At 38.6% G+C, this 20,391-nt stretch overlaps 5 protein-coding genes across 6 annotated transcripts; 2 read left to right on the forward strand and 3 right to left on the reverse strand.

The window, feature by feature from the left end:
* Nucleotides 1-210: 210 nt before the first annotated feature.
* Nucleotides 211-4,614, reverse strand: oxa1l (OXA1L mitochondrial inner membrane protein). 2 transcript variants are annotated; one of them, XM_033983528.2, is made up of 11 exons: nt 4,482-4,614; nt 3,732-3,866; nt 3,539-3,661; nt 2,735-3,023; nt 2,180-2,323; nt 2,022-2,107; nt 1,777-1,941; nt 1,592-1,696; nt 1,327-1,489; nt 1,175-1,255; nt 211-458 (listed from the first exon to the last, which is right to left on the reverse strand). In XM_033983528.2, exons 1-11 carry the CDS (start codon nt 4,590-4,592, stop codon nt 337-339), a joined length of 1,524 nt encoding a protein of 507 aa, XP_033839419.1. In that variant the 5' UTR covers nt 4,593-4,614; the 3' UTR covers nt 211-336. The 2 variants fall into 2 exon arrangements, with proteins under 2 accessions (XP_033839419.1, XP_033839420.1); XM_033983529.2 differs by having other exon boundaries at nt 3,551-3,661; nt 4,482-4,613.
* A 4,663-nt stretch (nt 4,615-9,277) lies between these two features.
* LOC117386610 (uncharacterized protein DDB_G0292642-like) lies at nt 9,278-11,635 on the reverse strand. The gene is made up of 5 exons (XM_033984017.2): nt 11,582-11,635; nt 10,819-10,917; nt 10,588-10,688; nt 10,225-10,395; nt 9,278-10,142 (listed from the first exon to the last, which is right to left on the reverse strand). The coding sequence occupies exons 2-5, from the start codon at nt 10,901-10,903 to the stop codon at nt 9,597-9,599; spliced, it is 903 nt and encodes a 300-aa protein (XP_033839908.1). The 5' UTR covers nt 10,904-10,917; nt 11,582-11,635; the 3' UTR covers nt 9,278-9,596.
* Nucleotides 11,636-11,765: 130 nt separating this feature from the next.
* Nucleotides 11,766-17,144, forward strand: si:ch211-212k18.13 (ubiquitin carboxyl-terminal hydrolase 47). Its single transcript, XM_033983311.2, has 12 exons — nt 11,766-11,809; nt 12,338-12,448; nt 12,527-12,623; nt 12,793-12,905; nt 12,990-13,060; nt 13,233-13,355; nt 13,443-13,538; nt 13,610-13,738; nt 13,799-13,927; nt 13,994-14,028; nt 14,170-14,204; nt 15,829-17,144. Exons 2-12 carry the CDS (start codon nt 12,391-12,393, stop codon nt 16,290-16,292), a joined length of 1,350 nt encoding a protein of 449 aa, XP_033839202.1. The 5' UTR covers nt 11,766-11,809; nt 12,338-12,390; the 3' UTR covers nt 16,293-17,144.
* A 68-nt stretch (nt 17,145-17,212) lies between these two features.
* Nucleotides 17,213-19,203, reverse strand: LOC117385997 (uncharacterized). Its single transcript, XM_033983300.2, has 4 exons — nt 19,035-19,203; nt 18,218-18,318; nt 17,937-18,110; nt 17,213-17,869 (listed from the first exon to the last, which is right to left on the reverse strand). The coding sequence occupies exons 1-4, from the start codon at nt 19,123-19,125 to the stop codon at nt 17,417-17,419; spliced, it is 819 nt and encodes a 272-aa protein (XP_033839191.1). The 5' UTR covers nt 19,126-19,203; the 3' UTR covers nt 17,213-17,416.
* A 179-nt stretch (nt 19,204-19,382) lies between these two features.
* zgc:194655 (uncharacterized protein LOC794380 homolog) lies at nt 19,383-20,121 on the forward strand. The gene is made up of 2 exons (XM_033983301.1): nt 19,383-19,686; nt 19,832-20,121. Exons 1-2 carry the CDS (start codon nt 19,398-19,400, stop codon nt 19,963-19,965), a joined length of 423 nt encoding a protein of 140 aa, XP_033839192.1. The 5' UTR covers nt 19,383-19,397; the 3' UTR covers nt 19,966-20,121.
* The last annotated feature ends 270 nt before the right edge of the window (nt 20,122-20,391 follow it).

Genomic DNA, 20,391 nt, shown 5'->3' on the forward strand with positions numbered 1-20,391 from the left:
GTTGTAGGAGTGAAGATGCTTCACTGCTCACCCAAACCGCTTCTTCAGTTCTGGTCAGATTGCTGGTGGACACTGGCTTATATCTGTCTGAAGGAGGAACTAACTACAATTTTCCTGTTGGCAGATTTGAATTTTTCTTTTACTATGGATCATACTCGGATGTCTGAGGGATTGCACACACATGTAAGAAGGACGCCATACAAACAGGGGTGATTGTAACTGTACATTTTAATCATAATAGTACAGATACATTTATAAGTCCACTTCCTTTACTCTTTGAGCCATAAATATATACATAATAATAGATCTTCCAAACTACTAAACTGATTTTCAGTTTCAACCCAAAGTGTCTTTCCATGGCTGAGGCTTGCTGCTGGTCATCTTGTTCTTGGATGATGCTGCTGTTATTGGTGAATTCTGCTGCAGGGGATTGTGGGTAAAGGTCTGCCTCAGTGGGCCTGTAAAAATAAAGTCACAATAAATATGGTTAAGATTCTTGTGAATTGATCATAACTTGTGTGACTACACAGAAGGTAATAAATAATATAGATAATTTAGTTCCACCTGTTGTCCTGTTTGTTCAGTCTTCTATCTAATATTAAAGTATCTTGACAGTACATTGATAAAGGTGTTACTGTCTTCTCTTAATCCCACCCTAAAGACTATATGTCTACTTATCTGGCCATTTGTACATTCAATGAAAAATAGATACAGATAGTGGTGGAAATGTCTTAGGGGAATCATTTATTTATAGAAATGATCTCCATTCCTGTTCAACTTTTGGTCTCTCTAAACTGATGTAATGAGGCGCCATCTGGTGTTGGGTTTGGTGAACGCTTGATGTGTCCCATGCGCATGATACTGGTCCAGGATGATCACTGACATCAAATTATGAAAAAACGATCCAATCATTATTAATACTAGGTGCGTACATTTAATATGGTTTCTTTCTTCTGTGATTTATTTGTCGTGACCAACTATGTAGTGCGAGATAGGCTTGATTGTAGCTAATTGTACGAAGATTTGATCACACATATGTGACATATAAAACCACTTCAGGCATATTTTGAGGAGGGAACAACATTATAACATGGCAAAAAAGTCCAAAAAGCTAAATTTGCATAATACCCCCTCTGTAAAACACAAAAAAAAACCCCAATAATTTAAAGCCCACCTTTAGCAGCAAGGTCAAGATGATTTTTGATCCTTCTTTCCCTTTCTTCAAGCTGTTGGGCCAGTTGAGCATTCTTCCACCCTATATACACAGTGGTAAAAATGAATACAAATGCACTATGTATTTACAGTTACTTATTAACCTTTAATAACCTTTTTTCATGCTTTGAATAAACCCCTCATTTTGGGGCAATGCAGATGGAGGGTGTTGGATCCTCTCAGGGATCTTCAGCTTCTTTCTGACAAAAGGATGCCGGAGCAAGGCCACTTGTCCCAAGGAGAAGCAGTTGGAGGTCATCCAATAGGTGAACACAGCCTATTAAAAATAAAACAATTAACAATTAGAATTATCGGTGTTGAGTGTTATCATTGTGACTATAATCTGCAAACATGTATACAATGCATTTCAGAAACTTACTGTAGGAAAGTTGATGGTAAGTGGGAGGATTATTAGGGGCATTATTCTAAACACAGTCTTCATAGCTTTCAGATTTGGGTTGTCAACACCTGACTCTGCTCCCAACTGCAAAGTGTGTAAGACTTTTACGTTTATACAGCACCAAAATATTCCATAAAGTTTGGTTAATTAATTAACAAACTTGCCTCCAGAATAAGGAACATAGTTCCTGTGACAGCAATAGGCAGGATATAGTAAGGGTCAGCTATTGTCAGGTCTGGAAACCACAGCATTCCCCCAGTCTGCATGCTAGGCACCGGGAGATATGCCATCTTCCTCAGTGCAATGAAAAAAGAGATGAAGATTGGTGCCTGTGATGAAAGATTAAAACAAATTAATAACGCGAGAATAGATGAGAACCAGTCATGTTCAAAGTTGCATTTAAACTGACCTGCACCACAGGAATCAAGAAGCCACGCAGCGGGTTGACATCATGCTTTTTCTGGAATAAGTTCAAATCAGAGTAGGCTTTGGCAACTGCAACGAAAACATGCTTTCAAATAAAAAATCTAAGGAGAAAATACAGATATTTTAGCATAAAAAACATACAGTCAAATTTGTTTCCACTCTGTTTAGCTTCATTCATTCTATTGGTGAGTTTGGTCATCTCAGGCAGGACATTATTCAGTTTGGCTGCTTCTCTTTGACCCTTCACAATAACAGGGAAGACCAATAAACGAGCCAGTACGGTACCTATGAAATAAGGACAATAACAACAATTTTAGTTCTAAGTAATGTTGCTGCAATACTAAAATTTCAAACTTTATTTTGATACTCAGGAATTCAATCAACATTTGATAATGATTACGATACCTTCATGAAGATTTTAAAAAACATTTTTTCTAATGGAATGAAATTTTCATATACAAAACAATAGTACTTTCTTTATCTCAGCATAAGATATTATATTGGTTCAGGCAAAGCTGAAAATCATTCTAAACTGTTCTGGAAAACTCAAATCTTGTCCTGCAAATGTGATTTTTGCAGTGTCGATACTTACTCAAATGTAGTTTTGATATTAGTTTTGATACTTTTAACAATCCTAGTTCCAAGTGCTACAGTCAAATAATAAAATGCCCTGAATTAGACATATGCACTATTTACCTACAACAATGGCTCCCCACCACGGTAAACCGAGATCCACATGCATGAACTCCAGTAGGTTTTGGACAAGCCCCACTGGAGTGTGAGCACACAACCCAAGCTCTGCCAGACTGGGTTCAGTAGTCGCAACTTGGAGGACTTCAATAGCGGTGGGGGCATCATCAACCACCTGTTCTGTGATTGGCTGTGTGAGGACAGTTGCAACATGGTCCGGGGTAGAGGTAAACACTGTCTGAGAAGCTGGGATGTGCACTTCAGTAGGTGCCACAGAAACGGCCTCAACTGTAATCTGAAAGGTATGAGAATTAGAATCTCTCCTGCAGAGCTATTCAATAATTGGTTTTAAAAGGTAAAGATATTTTAGAATAATTTGCTTGGCTTAGAGGTATCTTTATCAACAAACATTGCAGTTGTGCAAGTAATCATTGGATTTATATAGCACATTTCAAAATACCAAAAGCACATTACAGTGCATTATTCATTTACTCCACACTCGGTGGTGGTAAGATACTAGTGTAGTCACAGCTGCCCTGGGGCAGACTGACGAAAGTGAGGCTACCAATCTGTGCCACGGGCCCCTCCAGCCAACACTCACACACCACAATCATGCTAGGCAATGTGGGTAAAGTGTCATGCCTAAGGACACTGGTGCCCCACTGTAGCACCTGATTTTCTCTGTGGTCTCCCATCCAAGTACTAATCAGGCCCGGCCTCGCTAAGCTTAAGAGGTCTGACAAGATTAGGCTTTGACAAGCCAATATGGCTTATTGGGTGTTATTGGGTTTCAGATAATGTTATACATACCTGTTCACTTACTGGCTGTGTGAAGATAGGTTCGGAAGGCAGGGACACTGGGGTTGTCTGTATAACCGAAGCACTGTTTGCAGCTTCAAGCACTGAAGCAGATTCCACTGTGTTGACAGGAATCTAGGAATATCAAAACTGACCATGGAAATCCATAGACTGGCTCTTTGATGTATGATCTCACTGACATTACCTGTGTCCCGTTGTATCGCACAGCCACAGTGCCGACCCACAGGAACTTTCCATTGTGTCTTCGACCAAGTAGTGTCTTTGTTATAGGACTTCGGCACTCAAGGGCTGTGTGAAGTCGAGACTTGAGAAGCAAATACTGCAAGAAAAAAATGTGATACCGTACAAAAAAAAACAGACAATTAATAAACACACTAGGAGTCCTTCATCAACAGGAAGCAATTAAATTTGTGAACTGTTGAGGGGTCTGAAAGCTGACTGGAATGATTTATTTATTAAACTAGAAAAGGGAAGTATGTTATTGAAGTCAGCTGGATCTGCACCATGTTTTTGTAAGAGCTATATTTTTGTGTGTGAGGGATCAATACTGCAGTCGCGATTACTGAAGGTGGTGGGTAAGGAGATGACTTTACAGGTACATGATAATCAGATCAAAACTAAGTAATAATATGGTAATAATATAGCTTAAGCCTATATATTTTATGACAAATCACACATTATGAGAAAAAATTAATAAGTAAAAACATCTGGTGATTAACCAAAACTTTCAAATCAGTATAGTAAACTACATTATCTTCCTAAATGTTAAGAAAGTTGCTCGTTTTTTATACTGCAAAAGGTGCGCTACTGTCAAAGTCACGCACATAGCACACACTCCACTGCGCACTCGGCGCAGCAGTGAGCTGTCCGAGTAAACCGCTCATTTAAGAGGAGCAGATAAAGTCCAATACATATGACACATTACCAGACTTACAGGGTGTACGCCATCTGAAAACGGACTGATGCCTTTCCTTGATTTGCCACTTTGTCGCAGAAAACATCTTACTATGCAACCCGGAGTCACCCCGCTCCTGATGGCCGCCATGTTGATAGTGAAACCGCCCCCACTCCTACGGAACGCAAAGAGAGACAAAATAGTGCTTGACTTTATATGCATGAAGCTGGCGTCAATGCATAAACTTGTGGAACCCGCGTGAGCCCTAACTGTAGTCATTATTGTGTGCCCAAACGGATTTAAACTTTTTTCTTCACCAACTTAGGTTAAAATAATATCAAATAATGACCCCTTGATTGATATTGAAATGGCGTTTCTGAATAGAAATACCAAACCTCAAACACACTTATTCCCATTTGCTCCATACGGAGACTCCACGGGCCTCTTCCCGGTGGGATATGCCCGGAAATCTCCCTAGGGAGGCATCCAGGAGTCATCCTGAACAGATGTCCGAGCCACCTCAACTGGTTCCTCTCGATGTGTAGAGGAGCAGTGGCTTTACTCCGAGCTCCTCCCATGTTTACGAGCTCCTCACCCTATCTCTAAAGTTACAGGTTATTTAAATAATTTCTCCATTTTGAAGTCTTATCAGTCGGGTTTCAGAAAAGGGCATTGTACTGTCACAGCAACCACAAAGGTTTTAAATGACATTTTCTCAGTCCTTGATGATAAACAAGATTGTGTAGCTCTGTTTATTGATTTAACTAAAGCTTTCGATTCAGTGGATCATGGAGTCCTCCTGAACCGTCTGAAACAGATTGGATTTGACAATGCTACATGTAACTGGTTCCAAAATTATCTTTCAAACAGAACCCAGGCAGTAGTAGCCGATGGTTTTAAATCAGATTTTTTAACTTTAAGTAAAGGAGTGCCCCAAGGCTCAATTTTGGGCCCCCTACTTTTTACTATTTTTATTAATTCTATTGGTCACAATTTAAAAGAAAGCCACATACATTTATATGCAGATGATGCTGTTTTGTATGCAACTGCTCCTTCTGCTGATCAGGCACTTTTAAAACTGCAGCAAGATTTTAATGAAATCCAAAACTCTCTCATAAATCTTAAACTGTTTTTGAATGCAAGTAAAACTAAGTATATGATTTTTTCTAAAAAACATTTCAGTAACATGCAAGCTACAAACCTTTACACGCTAAATGGTACATCCATTGAAAGAGTCGACACTTATAAATATCTTGGGTTTTGGCTTGATGAAAACTTGTCCTTTAAAAAACATATTTCAGAATTATGTAATAGCTTAAAATCTAAATTATCATTTTATTACAGAAACAAATATTGTATCCCAATGAGTTACAGAAAAGAAATAGTGCAAGCAACCTTCCTATCCATACAGGATTATGGGGATGTGGTGTATATGCAGACTTCAGCCTCTGCTTTGAAACCATTGGATCCACTATTGCACTCCGCCCTTCACTTTGTTACAGGTGATGGATTTGTAACTCATCACTGTACGCTCTATGAAAAGGTAGGTTGGCCACCACTGTCTGTTAGAAGAGAACAGCACTGCATTAAGTTTATCTATAAGGGATTACTTCAAAAACTGCCAGAATACCTCACCTGTTTGTTAATTATTGATACTGGAACATTTAACACCAGATCACATGACTGCATAAGGCTAAGGACGAGCCACACCAGAACTGAGATGGGAAAGAGGGCTTTTAGCTGTTTTGCTTCACAAAAATGGAATATGCTCCAAGGAAAAGCAAAACTGGACATGTTGGTGACACAATTGCAATTTAATAATCTGATAACAAACTTTTATACACACACCTGCACTTGTTATTGATGTTTTTTATGGACTTATTTGTTTTGATTGTTTTTTCGGTTTGTGTTGTATTTTAAACAGGGCACCCATGAAAAAGAGAGCCCAAGTGCTCTCATTGGGTCCCCCTGTATAAATAAAGATAAATAAAATAAATCTCTGAGGGTGTGCCCGGCCACCCTACGGCCGCATGTATCCGTGATCTTGTCCTTTCAGTCATTACCCAGAGCTCATGGCCATAGGTGAGGGTAGGAACGTAGCTTGACTGGTAAATGAAGAGCTTTGCCATCTGGCTCAGCTCCTTCTTTACCACAACGGATCAATACAGCGACCACATCACTGCAGACGCTGCACTGATCCGCCTGTCAATCTCACGCTCCATTCTTCCCTCACTCGTGAACAAGATCTCGAGATACTTAAACTCCTCCACTTGAGGCAAAGGCTCTCCACTCACCCAAAGAGGGCAAGCCACCTTTTTCCGGTCGAGAACCATGGCCTCGGATTTGGAGGAACTGATTCTCATCCCAGCCGCTTCACACTCGGCTGCAAACTGCCAAAGTGCCTGCTGCAGGTCCTGGCTCGATGAAGCCATCAGGACAACATCATCTGCAAACAGCAGAGATGAGTTCCTGTGGTTCCCAAACCAGACCCCCTATATATAATGAACAGAACCGGTGACAATGCATTGGCAACGCGAACACAGCTCCTGCTCCGGTCATACAGGGACCGGACAGCCCTTAGCAAAGAGCCCCGGACCCCATACTCCCGGAGCACCCCCTAAAGAACACCATAAGGGACATGGTCAAATGCCTTTTCCAGATCCACAAAACACATGTGGACTGGTTGGGCAAACTCCCATGAACACTCCAGGACCCGATGGAGAGTGTAGAACTGATCCAGTGTTCCGACCGGGACGAAAGCCACACTGCTCCTCCTGAGCAACAAACAATTAAATGCAAAAATAAATAAATGACAACAAAAAATGACAAGTGCAATTATTACATGGAGCATCTCTTCAAAACAAATAAGGTGGGAGTTGGATCCAATTTTGCATTGTGGTCAGAGAGATACAGCGCAATTTAAATTCATTAATAAAACAAGAATATAAAGGCTTATGAGAAAAATCTTAAATGTTTGGATTCTCATGTTTAGATTTAGCCAACTTCTGACATCTGACCTCTGAGACTAGTGTCTCAAAAAGCCTTTAAAAAGTTGTAGTTTGTAGTCACCTGCAGGCTAATAATTCATTTGAAGTTTTTCAATGAGGATTCAGAGCTCACCACAGCATAGAAACTGCACTACTTAAAGTCACAAATGACTTGTTATTAGCTGCTGACAATGGACTGGTCTCAGTCCTGGTTCTGTTGGACCACAGTGCAGCGTTTGACGCCACTGACCATAATATTCTACTACAGAGATTAGAAAGTGACATAGTTATCAGAGGGGCATCCGTCAAATGGTTTAAATCCTACTTATCTGATAGGTACCAGTTTGTTAATGTAAATCTGAGCTCCTCGACATGTGCTAAGGTAGGCTATGGTGTGCCACAGGGTTCCGTACTTGGTCAAATCCTGTTCACACTGTATATGTTGCCATTATAAACTATCATCAGAAAGCATGGCATCACTGATTAGTACAGCTGTACTAATCAGACTGATCGAGTAGACAGACTTAGTGCCCGTGTGAGGGACATTAAAACCTGGACGACACTTAACTATCTATTTCTTAACCCCGAAAAAACAGAGGTCAATTTTCCAGGCCCCAAAGGCCTGCAAGACTCTATATCTGACCAGGTCACTGGTCACACTGGTCACAGGGGAGTAAACAGTATCAGTGTAGCCTCTGGCTCTACTGTAAGGAACCTTGGAGTCTTTTTTGACCAAGAGCTCTCATTCACACCACATATAAACCAAGCCTGTAAAACAGCCTTTTTCCAACTGCTAAAATTAGAAAAAATCTTGTCTAAAAGTGATGCTAAAAAACATGTCCATGCATTTGCTACATCAAGGCTAGATTACTGTAATTCCCTACTAGCTGTGTGGCCTAAAAACTATACAAATCTTTCAAATAGTGTAGCTAGAGAGCACACCACCACTGTGCTGGAGTTTGTTCGATGGCTTCCTGTTGAGTTTAGAATTAAATTTAAAGTCCTCCTCCAGACATATAAGTAGAAGGAAGAGCTTTCACTTACCAAGCTCCTGTGTTATGGAATCAGCTCCCTGCCTATATTAAATAATGTGCCCTCAGTCTCTGCATTTAAGACCAGACTTAAAATGTTCCTTTTTGAATTAGCTTATCGCCAGGCCTATTAGGAGCAGAAATAAAACCTGGTGCTTTAGTCAAGCTGCCTTAGAATCATCTCTGCTGTAGGAAGTATGGCAACCTGAGCACTATCTGTTTCTTCCTATTTTCCCTGTCCACACCATTCACTTTTCAGTTCACCTGGAATTCATTCATTACTATTCGCAAGTTGTTCCCTGTCCCACTCCCCTCTGGGGAGTGCAAAAATTACAAAAAGTAAACTGAATTGGAAACTGTGATCCAAGGATTTATCTTTTGAATAATTAAAGTTGTTCTAAATTGTCTCATAGTCTCATTAATAAACTGATGGTTACATTTTAAATCAATTACGTTACAATCATTCACCTTCAGAATGGGTAAGGATATCCTAATAGCTGAATACTGAAGTGTACTTTTAATCAAATGACTTAATGATAGAGGGATTGTTTTGCAAATTTTATGGAAAACTCTGTACTCACATTTAAAAATATATTTTTCAACAAATGATGAAAAGTTGTAAATATTACCATTGCAATCCATTAGATCCTTAACAAATGTTTTTGTAAACCAGTGTTGCTGTCATTCCATAAAATTGGCCCACGGGGAGAGAAATTATGGTTAAATGTCATCTTACAGAACTGAAGGATCTGCCTATGAAACTTGTATTCCAATGTAATGGAATTGTGTTGATCTCATAATCACAGCACTATAGAAATTAATTTCCCCCAACTTGCCTAAAAAAGGACTTTGGAATGTGGTACCACATAGAATTTTATTATGCAGAAGAGAACAAGACTGGGAACATACATTTATATTGAAGGATACAACAGTTGAACAGTGAATGAAGCATTTGCACTATTACACCTGCTTAAAATACAATAAAAGACATCTAAATTCATTCACTGGAAAGATTACATCTTGAATTGTAAATTTAAGAAAAAAGAAATCAAAGTTTGTGTTATTCTGCTGAATTGGTTTTACAAATCATGTTTGATGGAAATATTAATCAATACATCAACCTGAAAAGGACTTTATTAGATTCCATCTAACACATCTAGTTCTTCAAATCGTCTGAGATATACAGCCATTAAGTCATCTACTGCCCTTACATTTCTCCTCCCCTGTCTAGATTTGTTCCAGACTGGGATTGAAGTCTGTCTTGGGGCCACTCCACCTTGACACAGGATGAATGGTGTACTGGTCTTATTACATTTCTTTTTAGGTTTTAAACATACAAAACAGAACTCAACATGACAACGAGGACAAATTAGGTTTTTACAATTTTTTCTGCTATGCTCTACTATTGTACCACACTTAGGACAGGCCCGGACAGAGGGGCAGTTTGTGGCCCCTCGCACCTGAGGCAGGTCGATGGTTTTACAGGTAGCCAGAAGCTCCAGGTTCTTATTAGAGCAGCCGTGATTATCACAGCGGTCTGAGCGCCGAGCTCGGCCTTTCCACGGCTTCTGGCACTGCCAACAAAACTGATAGCACTTCCCCTGATCAGCACTGCACACAGGGCACTGGACACACAAGTTAGTCAGGTCTCTCCTCTCAACATTACTTTTACATTGAGGACACTGAGGAAACAAAAGTAAAAAAATAATAATTTAAAAGCTTACAATAAACACAATCTGAACTAAAATATGTTTGAACACGTACAGGCTGAGCCTCGCCATACTCTGCAGCAGCCAGACGAGCGATGTTCTCCTCAAAGTACTGCATCTCCTGTACAGTCAAATCAGCAAGTCTCCGCACCTCTTGATAAGACCAGGGCTTATTGCATTGTCTTGTGCCTGCCACTAAAGCAGGGCATTTGAATTTATGATTACCCTAGAAAGCAAATATTCCAATTAAGATGTTTACAGTTTATATGCTGGCATTATTTCTATTAAAAAACAAGCAATGGTGCCTATGTTTTTGTATTGAACCACACGACAAAGTGAGAGCAGTTGTAGCTGTTCTGCACACATATGTCCACTAGATGCCAGTGCATCAGAAGCATCAATGATTTGGCTGAGCTACCTGGTCCAGTTGGTGGCGACACCACTGTGTGAGCGAATCTGGAGTGACAGCATGACCACAGGACATCTGTGCCCTAAGTGATCCATTTCCATCTTCCGAGGCTGAACAAGTAAATTAAAGCATGCTTAATAAGTCTAATAATTTGTTCATTTGATCAATGGGACCTTTTGAAGTATTTTAACAGAGAAAAGCAGAGACTATTTTAAATATTTTAAACAAAGCAAAGCTTACAAAATGGATCCAAGTCATCCTTCTTGTCGACAAACACCAAAGTGCGATCAAAGGGATCATAGCTCTTCTCTGGTGAATCCTCCATGTTTATGTAAAGCCCTACAAGAAAAACGAAGACCAAAGTGAAAGCAAAAGTATATCTCACAAAACAACTCAATAAAATGGCTCTCAGGGGACTTCCACGCTCCACTCAGTCAACAATTAAACATTTTTTAGTAACTGCCTTAGTCTAGCCTATATGAACCCACATCCTCTTCAACACCACTATTTAACTCAAATAATCCAACTTTAATAAACTTCCCAAAATATTAAAAATAAATCTGACATCAAGACTGGTAGTGTGAGTTTCTATTTATTTGGATTTAGGCTGCAGACCTTGTAGAGCATTCAGCATTTAGACCAGTTGATTAAATGAAAAAAGGTAGCCTACAATAGCTTATGCAACACTCTGGATGACACTTCACTCGTGTGATTCCACGGAAATAGAAACCATACACTGGAACATCCATCCATGAAGATAGATAAGCTTTATGCCATACTGTGGAAAACTATAGCCAAAGGAACATGGAAATAAGTAGGTGGCTTTCCTAGAGGGCACATAAGAGTCCAAATTTATGGAGATACAAGCTCACTAACATAGTTTTTCAGTGCAACACAGCCAAAATGAAATAACATACTTTTATTTTAGTTTTTTTTTTCGTCTAAAAAGTTTGAAAATGAAAAAAGTTACATAGGCGTACTACTGCAAAATCAGAAACCTTACCTTAAAACCTTTGCCAACCTGGATCCTTGGTTGACCTGCTACAGTCTGTGTGTCCTCTCTGTTCATGAATGTTATTGTTATAAAGCCACGCCTCTACCTGCCCCCCCCCCCCCCACACACACACACACACACACTTCCTGTTCCGGGCATTTGGCGGCATATGCTCTTTGACATTATCGAAAGTGAAACTATTATTGAGCAGCGGCGCGAACTGTTAAAGTTTGTATGGTAAGTAAGCCTAGTTTGATTGTGGAAATTACCGTAGTGTTCCAGGTCAACGCCCTTGTTGTTGTAGTTTTTTTAAGATGTGGTATTGGAGTTGTAACGTTTTTACAGATTTAGTTTTTACCTCCTGAGCTACTGATTTTGTTGAGAGTTTACAAGTTGACATGGCACCCAAAGTAGCAAAAATGTGCGCGTGCGTATATGCTCCCCTGACCCTACACTGAGCATGGATCTATTAGAAAATCTCAGCGAATGTGGTTTTATTTCTTCCACTGCTTGGATTAACGTAGTGGTTAACTGGGCTAAGTGACTAAAACTAGATGTAGTGCTATATGATAGTCAAAATAAAAATGTTTTTACAGCTTCACCAAGTCGGATATAGGCCGTATACTAGGCTATTAGACTATTATAATCTAGTAATACCATACTGCTCCACTTGAATCTTCTAGTCTAGGCCTGTAGGCTCTGTAATGAGACCATCTAGCCCCAGTGTTTTCACCTGTGTTTGTATATATGTTATCTTTTAAACAGCACAAACACACTAGACCAGTTTTGGTTGAAAATGATGTCAACAAGGCATCAGTATGAGTCATGGCATTGTGGACATACTTAGACAGAAATTAGGGGAACTTCATATTTCAGGTAAGGGAACACACTTACTGTATTTTCATAATCAAACAGGAAATGTGTGATTAATGTTTGTGTTGTCATATTGTTTAGATTTTTATGGGCTTGTCAGTCCAGGCCTTACCTGCTATTTAAACAGTGTCCTCCAGGTGCTCTTCATGACGGAAGAATTCAGAGACAGAATTAAAAGGTTGGTAAATGGTTATATACCGAAGCATTGCAGTGTATAGACAGGAATTTTCATTCAGTATACAGAAAATTGTGTGTGTGTGTGTGTGTGTATGTATGTATATATATATATAATCAGGTTTATCTTCATAAATGGAATTTATGACTATCTTATCTTATGACTTTCTAAGATGCGGCGAGGATGCAACGATTCTTGACATACATCTGAAGTACTTATTCACCTCTTTGGAAAAAAATATGGCCAGAACACACAAAATCACTCAGATATTAGGCATTGCAAATGGTAGAGCTGAACAATTGTGACAGTACATTGTTGTAAGCAGGCTTAACATGTCCTATAAGCTTTATATATGTTTATTTACTGCAGTTTATGAGCAACGAGATGCAGCTGAATATTTTGAAAAGATTTTACGTCAGACTTGTCCCCAAGCATCTAAGGTATAATTACTCTTTTCTTTAATGAAGATAACACAGTACTATGCAGTTACTACATAGTGGCCAACAGTAATAATGTCTATGGCGCTATTTATGAACCCTCAACTTACAGATGACAAAAATATGATATTGCATCACCACTGTAGCATCATCATTCTCATTCATATATTTTCAGATATTCAAAGGGGAGCTGAATCACATGACCATATGCTGCATGTGTAATGCCAGAAATAATGCACCAGACTTTTTCTGGATCCTACCATTGTCTATAAAAGACCCTCATCAAACCTATAGAGTGGTATTTACCATGAACTTTATAACTGTGATAATTATTACTAACCATAATGTTTATTTTGCAAAAATGAATCAATCATATTTTTTGCAGGATAAAGGTTTTGAGGATTTTTTTAGTAAAGAAAAAGTCAGCGGAGAAAACAAAATCTACTGTGCCCATTGTGATAAAAGTCAAGATGCAATTGTTGTGAGTATTTGTGTGTTTTAATGCAGATCATTTGCTATAAAGTATATTTGAAACAGTTTGTTGGTGGCTAGATGTGTGAGATGATGCAGCCACCAGAGGTACTGAGTCTTCTGTTGAAAAGATTTCATTACGACTCTGAGCTTAAGCGTAACATCAAAGTAAAGTGTGAAGCTGAGGTGCCCCTCATGTTAAAGATAAAGGTAATTTGAACTTGATACTATATGAAATAAAAGGTTATTTATAAATATGTCTTACTTTAGGATTATACTTATGAACTCTATGCAATGGTCAAACACTATGGAAATCTAACTGGAGGCCATTACATTGCGTTTATTTACTCTTTTCAAACCAAGGAGTGGTATGATTTCAATGATGAAAGAGTTAAACTGGTAAGGATTTCTACTTTTATTTTTTTCTAACAAGTACTGTATTGTATTAACCTTTTTAATCAACAGAAGAGAAACTACATCTCAGGAAAACCATATTTGAGGTAAGTAGCATCATCATTTAATCATGTCTGTAAAAACTATTGTGGGTTAAAGTATATTGTATTTTGTAATTATAATAATTATTTGTTGTATTTTCCAATGTATTGCATCTATAAACAATAATGTCCTTTCTTGTGTGATAGATCGCGCTCATCTTATCTTCTCATGTACATGAAAAGTAAGTTCATAACTGTGTTATAGTAGTGTTGTTCTAAAGTTATCACAAAAGGGTGTAGGCTGGTCGGTTCTCTACCTTCTAAATATTCCCAAAGGGATAAAGAATGATTTTCATTTACATTTTTAAGCAAAAATAAGGGAAATTCATCCATGAGTTTTTTTTGGGTTTTTTCAGTGACCTCCCTACCCTGGTTCCGGACATCAATTTTGCATTAATTTTTTCCATAGACTTTCAGAAAAAAAGCTCGGGGATAATCAGCTACGTGGTAACTAATGATCACAAAACCTATAATTTTATATGAAATCTATTTCTGAAACTTTATAAACCACTAAGTTATTAAAACATTTAACTGAATCATGTTTTAAACGTGCATTTTTAACTTAAAATGACCACGGTATGGACATTAATTACTACATTGCTGCTGAGCCTCCCCGATGCCTTTGAACTCTTAATATCTGAGCTTTTGAAAAGTCTATGGGAAAGATTTATCTAACATTTACTTCCTGAACTAGAGTGGACTGTGAAGTGGTGCCAGGCTATTGAGTTCCATTTAGTAATAGTTCTGTACTGGGTGACACAGTTTATTATAGTCTAAAATATTTAGTATCCTTGTGGCCAGAATGAGACATGACCTTTGCATTAAAGCAGCACTAGGCAGTGTCACATCAGGAAATACTTTAAGTAGCATGGCTCTAGCTTTCCCACCATTTAAATAATAGCAGTGATAATAATAGTCTAATAGTCACTGTTGGGGTAGGGACATGACACCTTTTACGAGACAAGACATGAGATAGGGTCCCCGAGAATGAGACAAGATTTTGAAATAATTTCAGTCAGATGAATTCAGAACTTTGGTCACATGATTTTTCATATGTTATTTTTTATATTTTATGTTGTCAGTGTATTTTTATGTGTTGATATGTTATAAAAATGAACATTGAAATGAACATTTCATCATATGCTTACTTAATACTTAATAGCTTAAATGGATTAAGCAGCCTTTATGCTTCAGACTTTAGTCAACAGCCAAACGCATGCATCACTACTGACTATTGCAATATACTCTATATTCAGTATATCCATTACACTTTCCTTTTTTTAATCACTTAAATTATTAGACTAAAACAGCTCCAGCTCCTCCTCCCTTTTCCCCCACTGCTCTCTTTACACACGGTTCTGAGAAGGACTCAGACAGAGGAAGAGCTTTGAGATATGGATGAAGAATGCCTAAACATCTCTTTGTGGACCTTTTTCAATCAATGTTTGAGGAAAAGAGTGCATGTTCCACACTGTCCGCAGGTGAATTAGACGTGCGTTAATTTGGTTATATTGTTTCGGAATCTTTTTTACATCTTAGCGAAATTGGTCCTATCACTACAAAATAAAAAATGGTGCAGAGTTTAAAGCTCCAGTTGACGCGAGATGAGATCTCATCCAATCTCTAACCACTGCTAATAAATTTGAACATCATGAGTGCAATGCAATGTGAGAGCAGTTTTTGTAATATTAAAGTACATATGTGCTATAACTATTTGTAATTTTATTATATTGTATTTGCTATATGCATACTATTACTTTATGCATTTTATTCTTGGTGTATTTATACTTGTGTTCAAATTTTCAGGGAGCAGAAATCCTGAAAACATCAGTGAAAGACCAGATGCTGAGGCTGAGGAGACACATGCTGCTATGGCAAATGAAGTGATGGAGACAAGTTGTAACAGAGAGAGTGACATTCAAGAAAATGACAACATATTACCATATAAATATAACAAGACTTGGACCACTGAAACGGCTGTGGACACTGTTAGATTTTCCCCATCAAAGTCACAACCAAGAACCAACAATCACTTAAATTCAAGTCTTAAAAGAAACCAGACAAAAATGAAATCCTCAATGCGTCCGGACAGACTGCCAAAGAAAGACATCTCCGACAGTACAAATGTGAAAACAGCAAGCACATTGGACAGTCAAAAGAGTGTGCATTATTGGACACTCCCTGAATATTCTCCCAAAACCAGCAAAAGATCAGAGCTACAAAATAAATCACGGAAAAGAACAAACTGTAATGTTAAACCATGGAAATGATAAAAAGGATGCAGGATACTCAAATCATTTATTTTATTATATACCTGAAGTTCCCAAACCGTTCAGACTGCAACTCTCAAAATAACAAGCCAAAAAAAACCCCACTATCTAAAGTATTGAAAATCAGATACTAATTGAGGTGAAAACTAGATACTCATTTAGCAAGTATCAGTACTAAAAAAGTCACATTCACAGGACAGAAATGAACCCTTCCTGAACAGCTTTAGAATAATCTTGAGCTGTATCAGAACAAGCATAAGGCCACGCAGACTAGTCTGGACCACTGTGGAATATACTTGGATGCCTGAGGGATTACACAGATATAGGACCACATGGTAATATAAAAGAAAGTACTATGATTTAATGTTGGACATCACATTCTGTTGTTTAAAAAAAGTAATTTTAATTATCTTTGTGATATTGGAATCAGTATTGAGTATCGAGTCTATTACTTAGTTTCAAAATGAAGTTTGAAATTTTAGTATCGTGACAACACCACTGTGAAATGTGACTGCTGCTTGTAATAATTTTAAGCAGCAAAACAGATCAGGTTCAGTAACATTCAATAGTTACTTTTTTGTTACTGTTCTAACAGTAGATGTCTGTGTAATCTCTCAGTCATCCAGGTCTGATCCATAGCAAAAGACGAAATTTAAATCTGTCAGCTGGACAAAACGTAGGAATGAAGACGTTTCGCTGCTCATCCAAGTCGCTTCTTCAGTTCTGGTCAGATTGCTAGTGGTCACTGCTTTATATCTATCTGAAGTAAGGGGCTAGCTACACTGAAAAGTTTGTCTTTCGCTATGTTCTAACAGTAACAAGTGCTATCGATTTTTTTTTCATTGTATGTAACTTTTTACAATAAACTTTCAATTCTTTCAAACACATTATTGTGAACAAAACACAAAATATGTAATTTCACATCCTACTTTTATTTAAGCTTTACAACATGAACAGAGAAAGTTACCATAAACTACACTATACACTAAAACAAAAACAAAAAAATCAGTGAGTGTTTTTTAGAAGCTGGAAACAGATGCAAAGGAGCAAAGAACATAACGAACAATGTATATTTATTGCTGTAGCTATTGATGCAGACTTGTACTGAAAGCCTGTGTGAAGGTTCAGGCCCTGTGCCATATTGGGATAGAGGTCTGTCGGGGGGCCACTCCAGCGCTGCAGGGCTTATAGTAGGAGCTGGTCTTCAGACACTCAGGAGTGAGCTTGAGACACACAAAGCAGAACTCCTTCTGGCAGCGAGGGCAGATGACATTTTTGCAGCCCGTTTTGTTATGCTCCACCTTCTGGCCACAGGTGGGGCAGGCCCGGATGGAGGGGACCTCTTGTGCCCCCTCTACCTCTTGGAGGTTGGTCATCTTACAATTCATGAGCAGCGTCAGCTCAAGGTTGGTGCAGCCATTGTTTTCACAGCGGTCCGACCGAGGGGCAGGGCCTTTCCAAGGTTTGAGGCACTGCCAGCAGAACTGATAGCTCTTCTTCTCTACTTGACAAACTGTGCACTGCACGTTTAGGTTAGTCAAGTCCGTCCTCTCCACATATGTTTTACACCCAGGACACTGAAATAGCAGGAAGTCGTATTAGTTTTATATTAAACAACACTGTATTATCATTGCCAGTACTCACAGTCTTGTACTCAAAATATGTTGCAGCAGCTAAACGGGCCAAATTCTCCTCAAAGTACTGCATCTCTGCAGGTGTGAGCACAGCCAATCTGCGCACCTCCTGATAGGGCCACTCTTGGTTGCACCTCTGAACAGTGCCCTCCTTCAGAGCGGGGCACTTAAACTTAAACTGGCCCTGCAATGTTAAGTTATGTCAAGGGTTAGTTTGCACCAAGTAGGGGACAAGTATGCCTATTGTTAGTCATAGATGGGACTTGCACATAAAAAAAAACAAAAAAACACCTGGTCCAGGAGACTGCGGCACCATGCAGTCAGGGACTGTGGGGTGACTGCATGGCCACAGGACATTTCAGCTCGCAGGCACAGATCTTCATCATCTGCAGCTGAACACAATACAATAAGCACATTAGATGTCTATTATGGGCAAGACAAGACAAGTTTATTTGTTTAGCATCATTTGTACACAAAGTAGACCTGATTCAAAGTGTTTTGCAGAAAAATAAAGACATTACATTCTCAATACAAACAAATAAAATCATAAATAATCATAACAAAATTAACTTTGAAATAGAAGAGTGCAGAGTAGACACTTTTCACTCATTGTCAGAGTAAAGTATAGTGTAATATGTAAACTTGGCCGCTGCTGCCACCAACCCCACCGTCGTACTAAAATACTTTGCATAAATTACAATTAGAAATATATAATAAAAGACATACAATAAAAAACCTGAAGATTACAAACACATACCTCGCTGTTTGACTCATACTTAGGAGGTAGAATGACCTTTAAATACACTTTAATTAACTTTATTTTTACTTTAATTAGTTTTGATGGGCGACACACCACATCTATGCTTGTAAATCAGGTGTGTCTCTATCAAAAGATCGAGTGGCATCAAACAAAACAACAGCAGTTCCCACCTGAATAGCAAAATAAAAACACTAAAATACCAATAAACATATTATTCTAACATTAGTTAAATAAAAAGTAAATCAAAATTATGGCAGTGGAAACATTTATAATCACATCATACAGCCCCAAGTTACATTTTAAGACAACAATTTACAGACCCCACAGGATGACATTTGAAGCACTTACGCAGAGGGTCCAGGTCATCCGGTCTGTTCACAAACTTCAGGGTGGTGTCTCTAGGGTCATATCGTTTCTCTTCTTGATCAAGTTCGCTCATTTTGTTGTTGCTCCTTTGACTGTTCGAATCAAAGCTCTGCTGTTACAGTGCTGTTTGTTGGTGAAACATTGACTTTCACTTTTGCCTTCAGCAGAAATCACGTGGATTCTAGGCTACTAGGTAAATCAGAAAAAAGTATATGAATTAACAGTTGACAGTTGCAAAATCATTGATTGAAAAAAATGAAAAATTCAAATAAGTCACATATACGCCTCTAACGAAATATGATGAGGGAAATATTATATAAAAAATAGATAAATCTGAAAGTGAAAATGGTCTCTGTGACGTCGGGGGTAATTCCGCAAGATAAACTGCAGGTTGGTGCAAACTGGAGACCAAACGACGCCCAGGACGGGACAGGTAACCGAAACTTTCAGGGAACAGAACCAAAACAGCAGGCAACCAGCAGTATCAGGATGGGTCGACTCTACCAAGTGGTGGTGACCGGGTTCAAAGGAGAAAGGATGACGGTGGATCTATGCAACACCGACGAACAGATGAGGAGCATGACCGTGGAGCAACTCAAGAACAAGATCGCAGTCAAACTCCCCCCAAACACGGGTAATTTGTGTTTTGTTTTTTGTTTCTTTTTTCACCTAAACTCGAATAATGTAAATATTTAAATGTAACAGATGAAATTACTGGCATAAATCGGTTTGACCTATTTATTTATTTATAATGTCTTTTCTTTGTGACTCTGTTGTAGAACCGGAGCGCATAAGTTTGATTTTCGCAGACGAACGGTTAGATGTAGACTCCAAACTTTTGTCGGACTACGGGATCCAGCACATGTCTGTGATCCAGCTGGTTCTGCAAGTGGACGGAGGACTGTCCCTTTAAACTGGACCGTGTTCCCGCCGCTCCCCGGTTCCTGACCTACGCACTTTGATATCCCTCCTCATTGTTTACTTGTTTACTGTTTATGTTCATAATGTAGCACATAATGTAACACATATGTGTTTTATCCAGCCTTAATAAATGTGTTATGTTACCATACCCACCTTGACTTTTTTATAAAAAAAAAAAAAAAAAAAAAAAAAAAAGATTAGTTTGGCCAGGGTCAATGTATGAATAGTGTAGAAAGGTAAAGCCTCGAGTAATAACAACATGGTAATAACATGCTAATGCCCGAGAACGTGAAGTCTGTTCTAGTTCAGGTCTAGGACTATTTAGTTGGCTACTGTGGTTTGAATCGTGCTTTTAAGAAATGAGAGCCTTCATAATAATACAAAAATATGTAAAGATATCATAGCATTAATGGTGATT

The sequence above is a fragment of the Periophthalmus magnuspinnatus genome, chromosome 18 (genome assembly GCF_009829125.3).
Source record: "Periophthalmus magnuspinnatus isolate fPerMag1 chromosome 18, fPerMag1.2.pri, whole genome shotgun sequence".
Lineage (NCBI taxonomy): Eukaryota > Metazoa > Chordata > Actinopteri > Gobiiformes > Gobiidae > Periophthalmus > Periophthalmus magnuspinnatus.

Excerpts from the sequence above, each read along its gene's own strand:
- oxa1l (XM_033983528.2), bottom strand. The coding sequence starts at position 4,592 with ATGGCGGCCATCAGGAGCGGGGTGACTCCGGGTTGCATAGTAAGATGT. Across the intron at positions 1,942-2,021 it reads TCTTGATTCCTGTGGTGCAG|GCACCAATCTTCATCTCTTT; the intron begins GTCAGTTTAAAT and ends CTTTCATCACAG. Across the intron at positions 1,490-1,591 it reads TTACCATCAACTTTCCTACA|GCTGTGTTCACCTATTGGAT; the intron begins GTAAGTTTCTGA and ends TATTTTTAATAG.
- LOC117386610 (XM_033984017.2), bottom strand. The coding sequence starts at position 10,903 with ATGGAGGATTCACCAGAGAAGAGCTATGATCCCTTTGATCGCACTTTG. Across the intron at positions 10,396-10,587 it reads GTCGCCACCAACTGGACCAG|GGTAATCATAAATTCAAATG; the intron begins GTAGCTCAGCCA and ends TTTGCTTTCTAG. Across the intron at positions 10,143-10,224 it reads AGTATGGCGAGGCTCAGCCT|TGTCCTCAATGTAAAAGTAA; the intron begins GTACGTGTTCAA and ends TTGTTTCCTCAG.
- si:ch211-212k18.13 (XM_033983311.2), top strand. The coding sequence starts at position 12,391 with ATGAGTCATGGCATTGTGGACATACTTAGACAGAAATTAGGGGAACTT. Across the intron at positions 12,624-12,792 it reads TTCAGAGACAGAATTAAAAG|ATGCGGCGAGGATGCAACGA; the intron begins GTTGGTAAATGG and ends TGACTTTCTAAG. Across the intron at positions 13,739-13,798 it reads CCCTCATGTTAAAGATAAAG|GATTATACTTATGAACTCTA; the intron begins GTAATTTGAACT and ends GTCTTACTTTAG.
- LOC117385997 (XM_033983300.2), bottom strand. The coding sequence starts at position 19,125 with ATGAGCGAACTTGATCAAGAAGAGAAACGATATGACCCTAGAGACACC. Across the intron at positions 18,111-18,217 it reads GCCGCAGTCTCCTGGACCAG|GGCCAGTTTAAGTTTAAGTG; the intron begins GTGTTTTTTTGT and ends TTAACATTGCAG. Across the intron at positions 17,870-17,936 it reads CATATTTTGAGTACAAGACT|TGTCCTGGGTGTAAAACATA; the intron begins GTGAGTACTGGC and ends CTGCTATTTCAG.
- zgc:194655 (XM_033983301.1), top strand. The coding sequence starts at position 19,398 with ATGGTCTCTGTGACGTCGGGGGTAATTCCGCAAGATAAACTGCAGGTT. Across the intron at positions 19,687-19,831 it reads CAAACTCCCCCCAAACACGG|AACCGGAGCGCATAAGTTTG; the intron begins GTAATTTGTGTT and ends ACTCTGTTGTAG.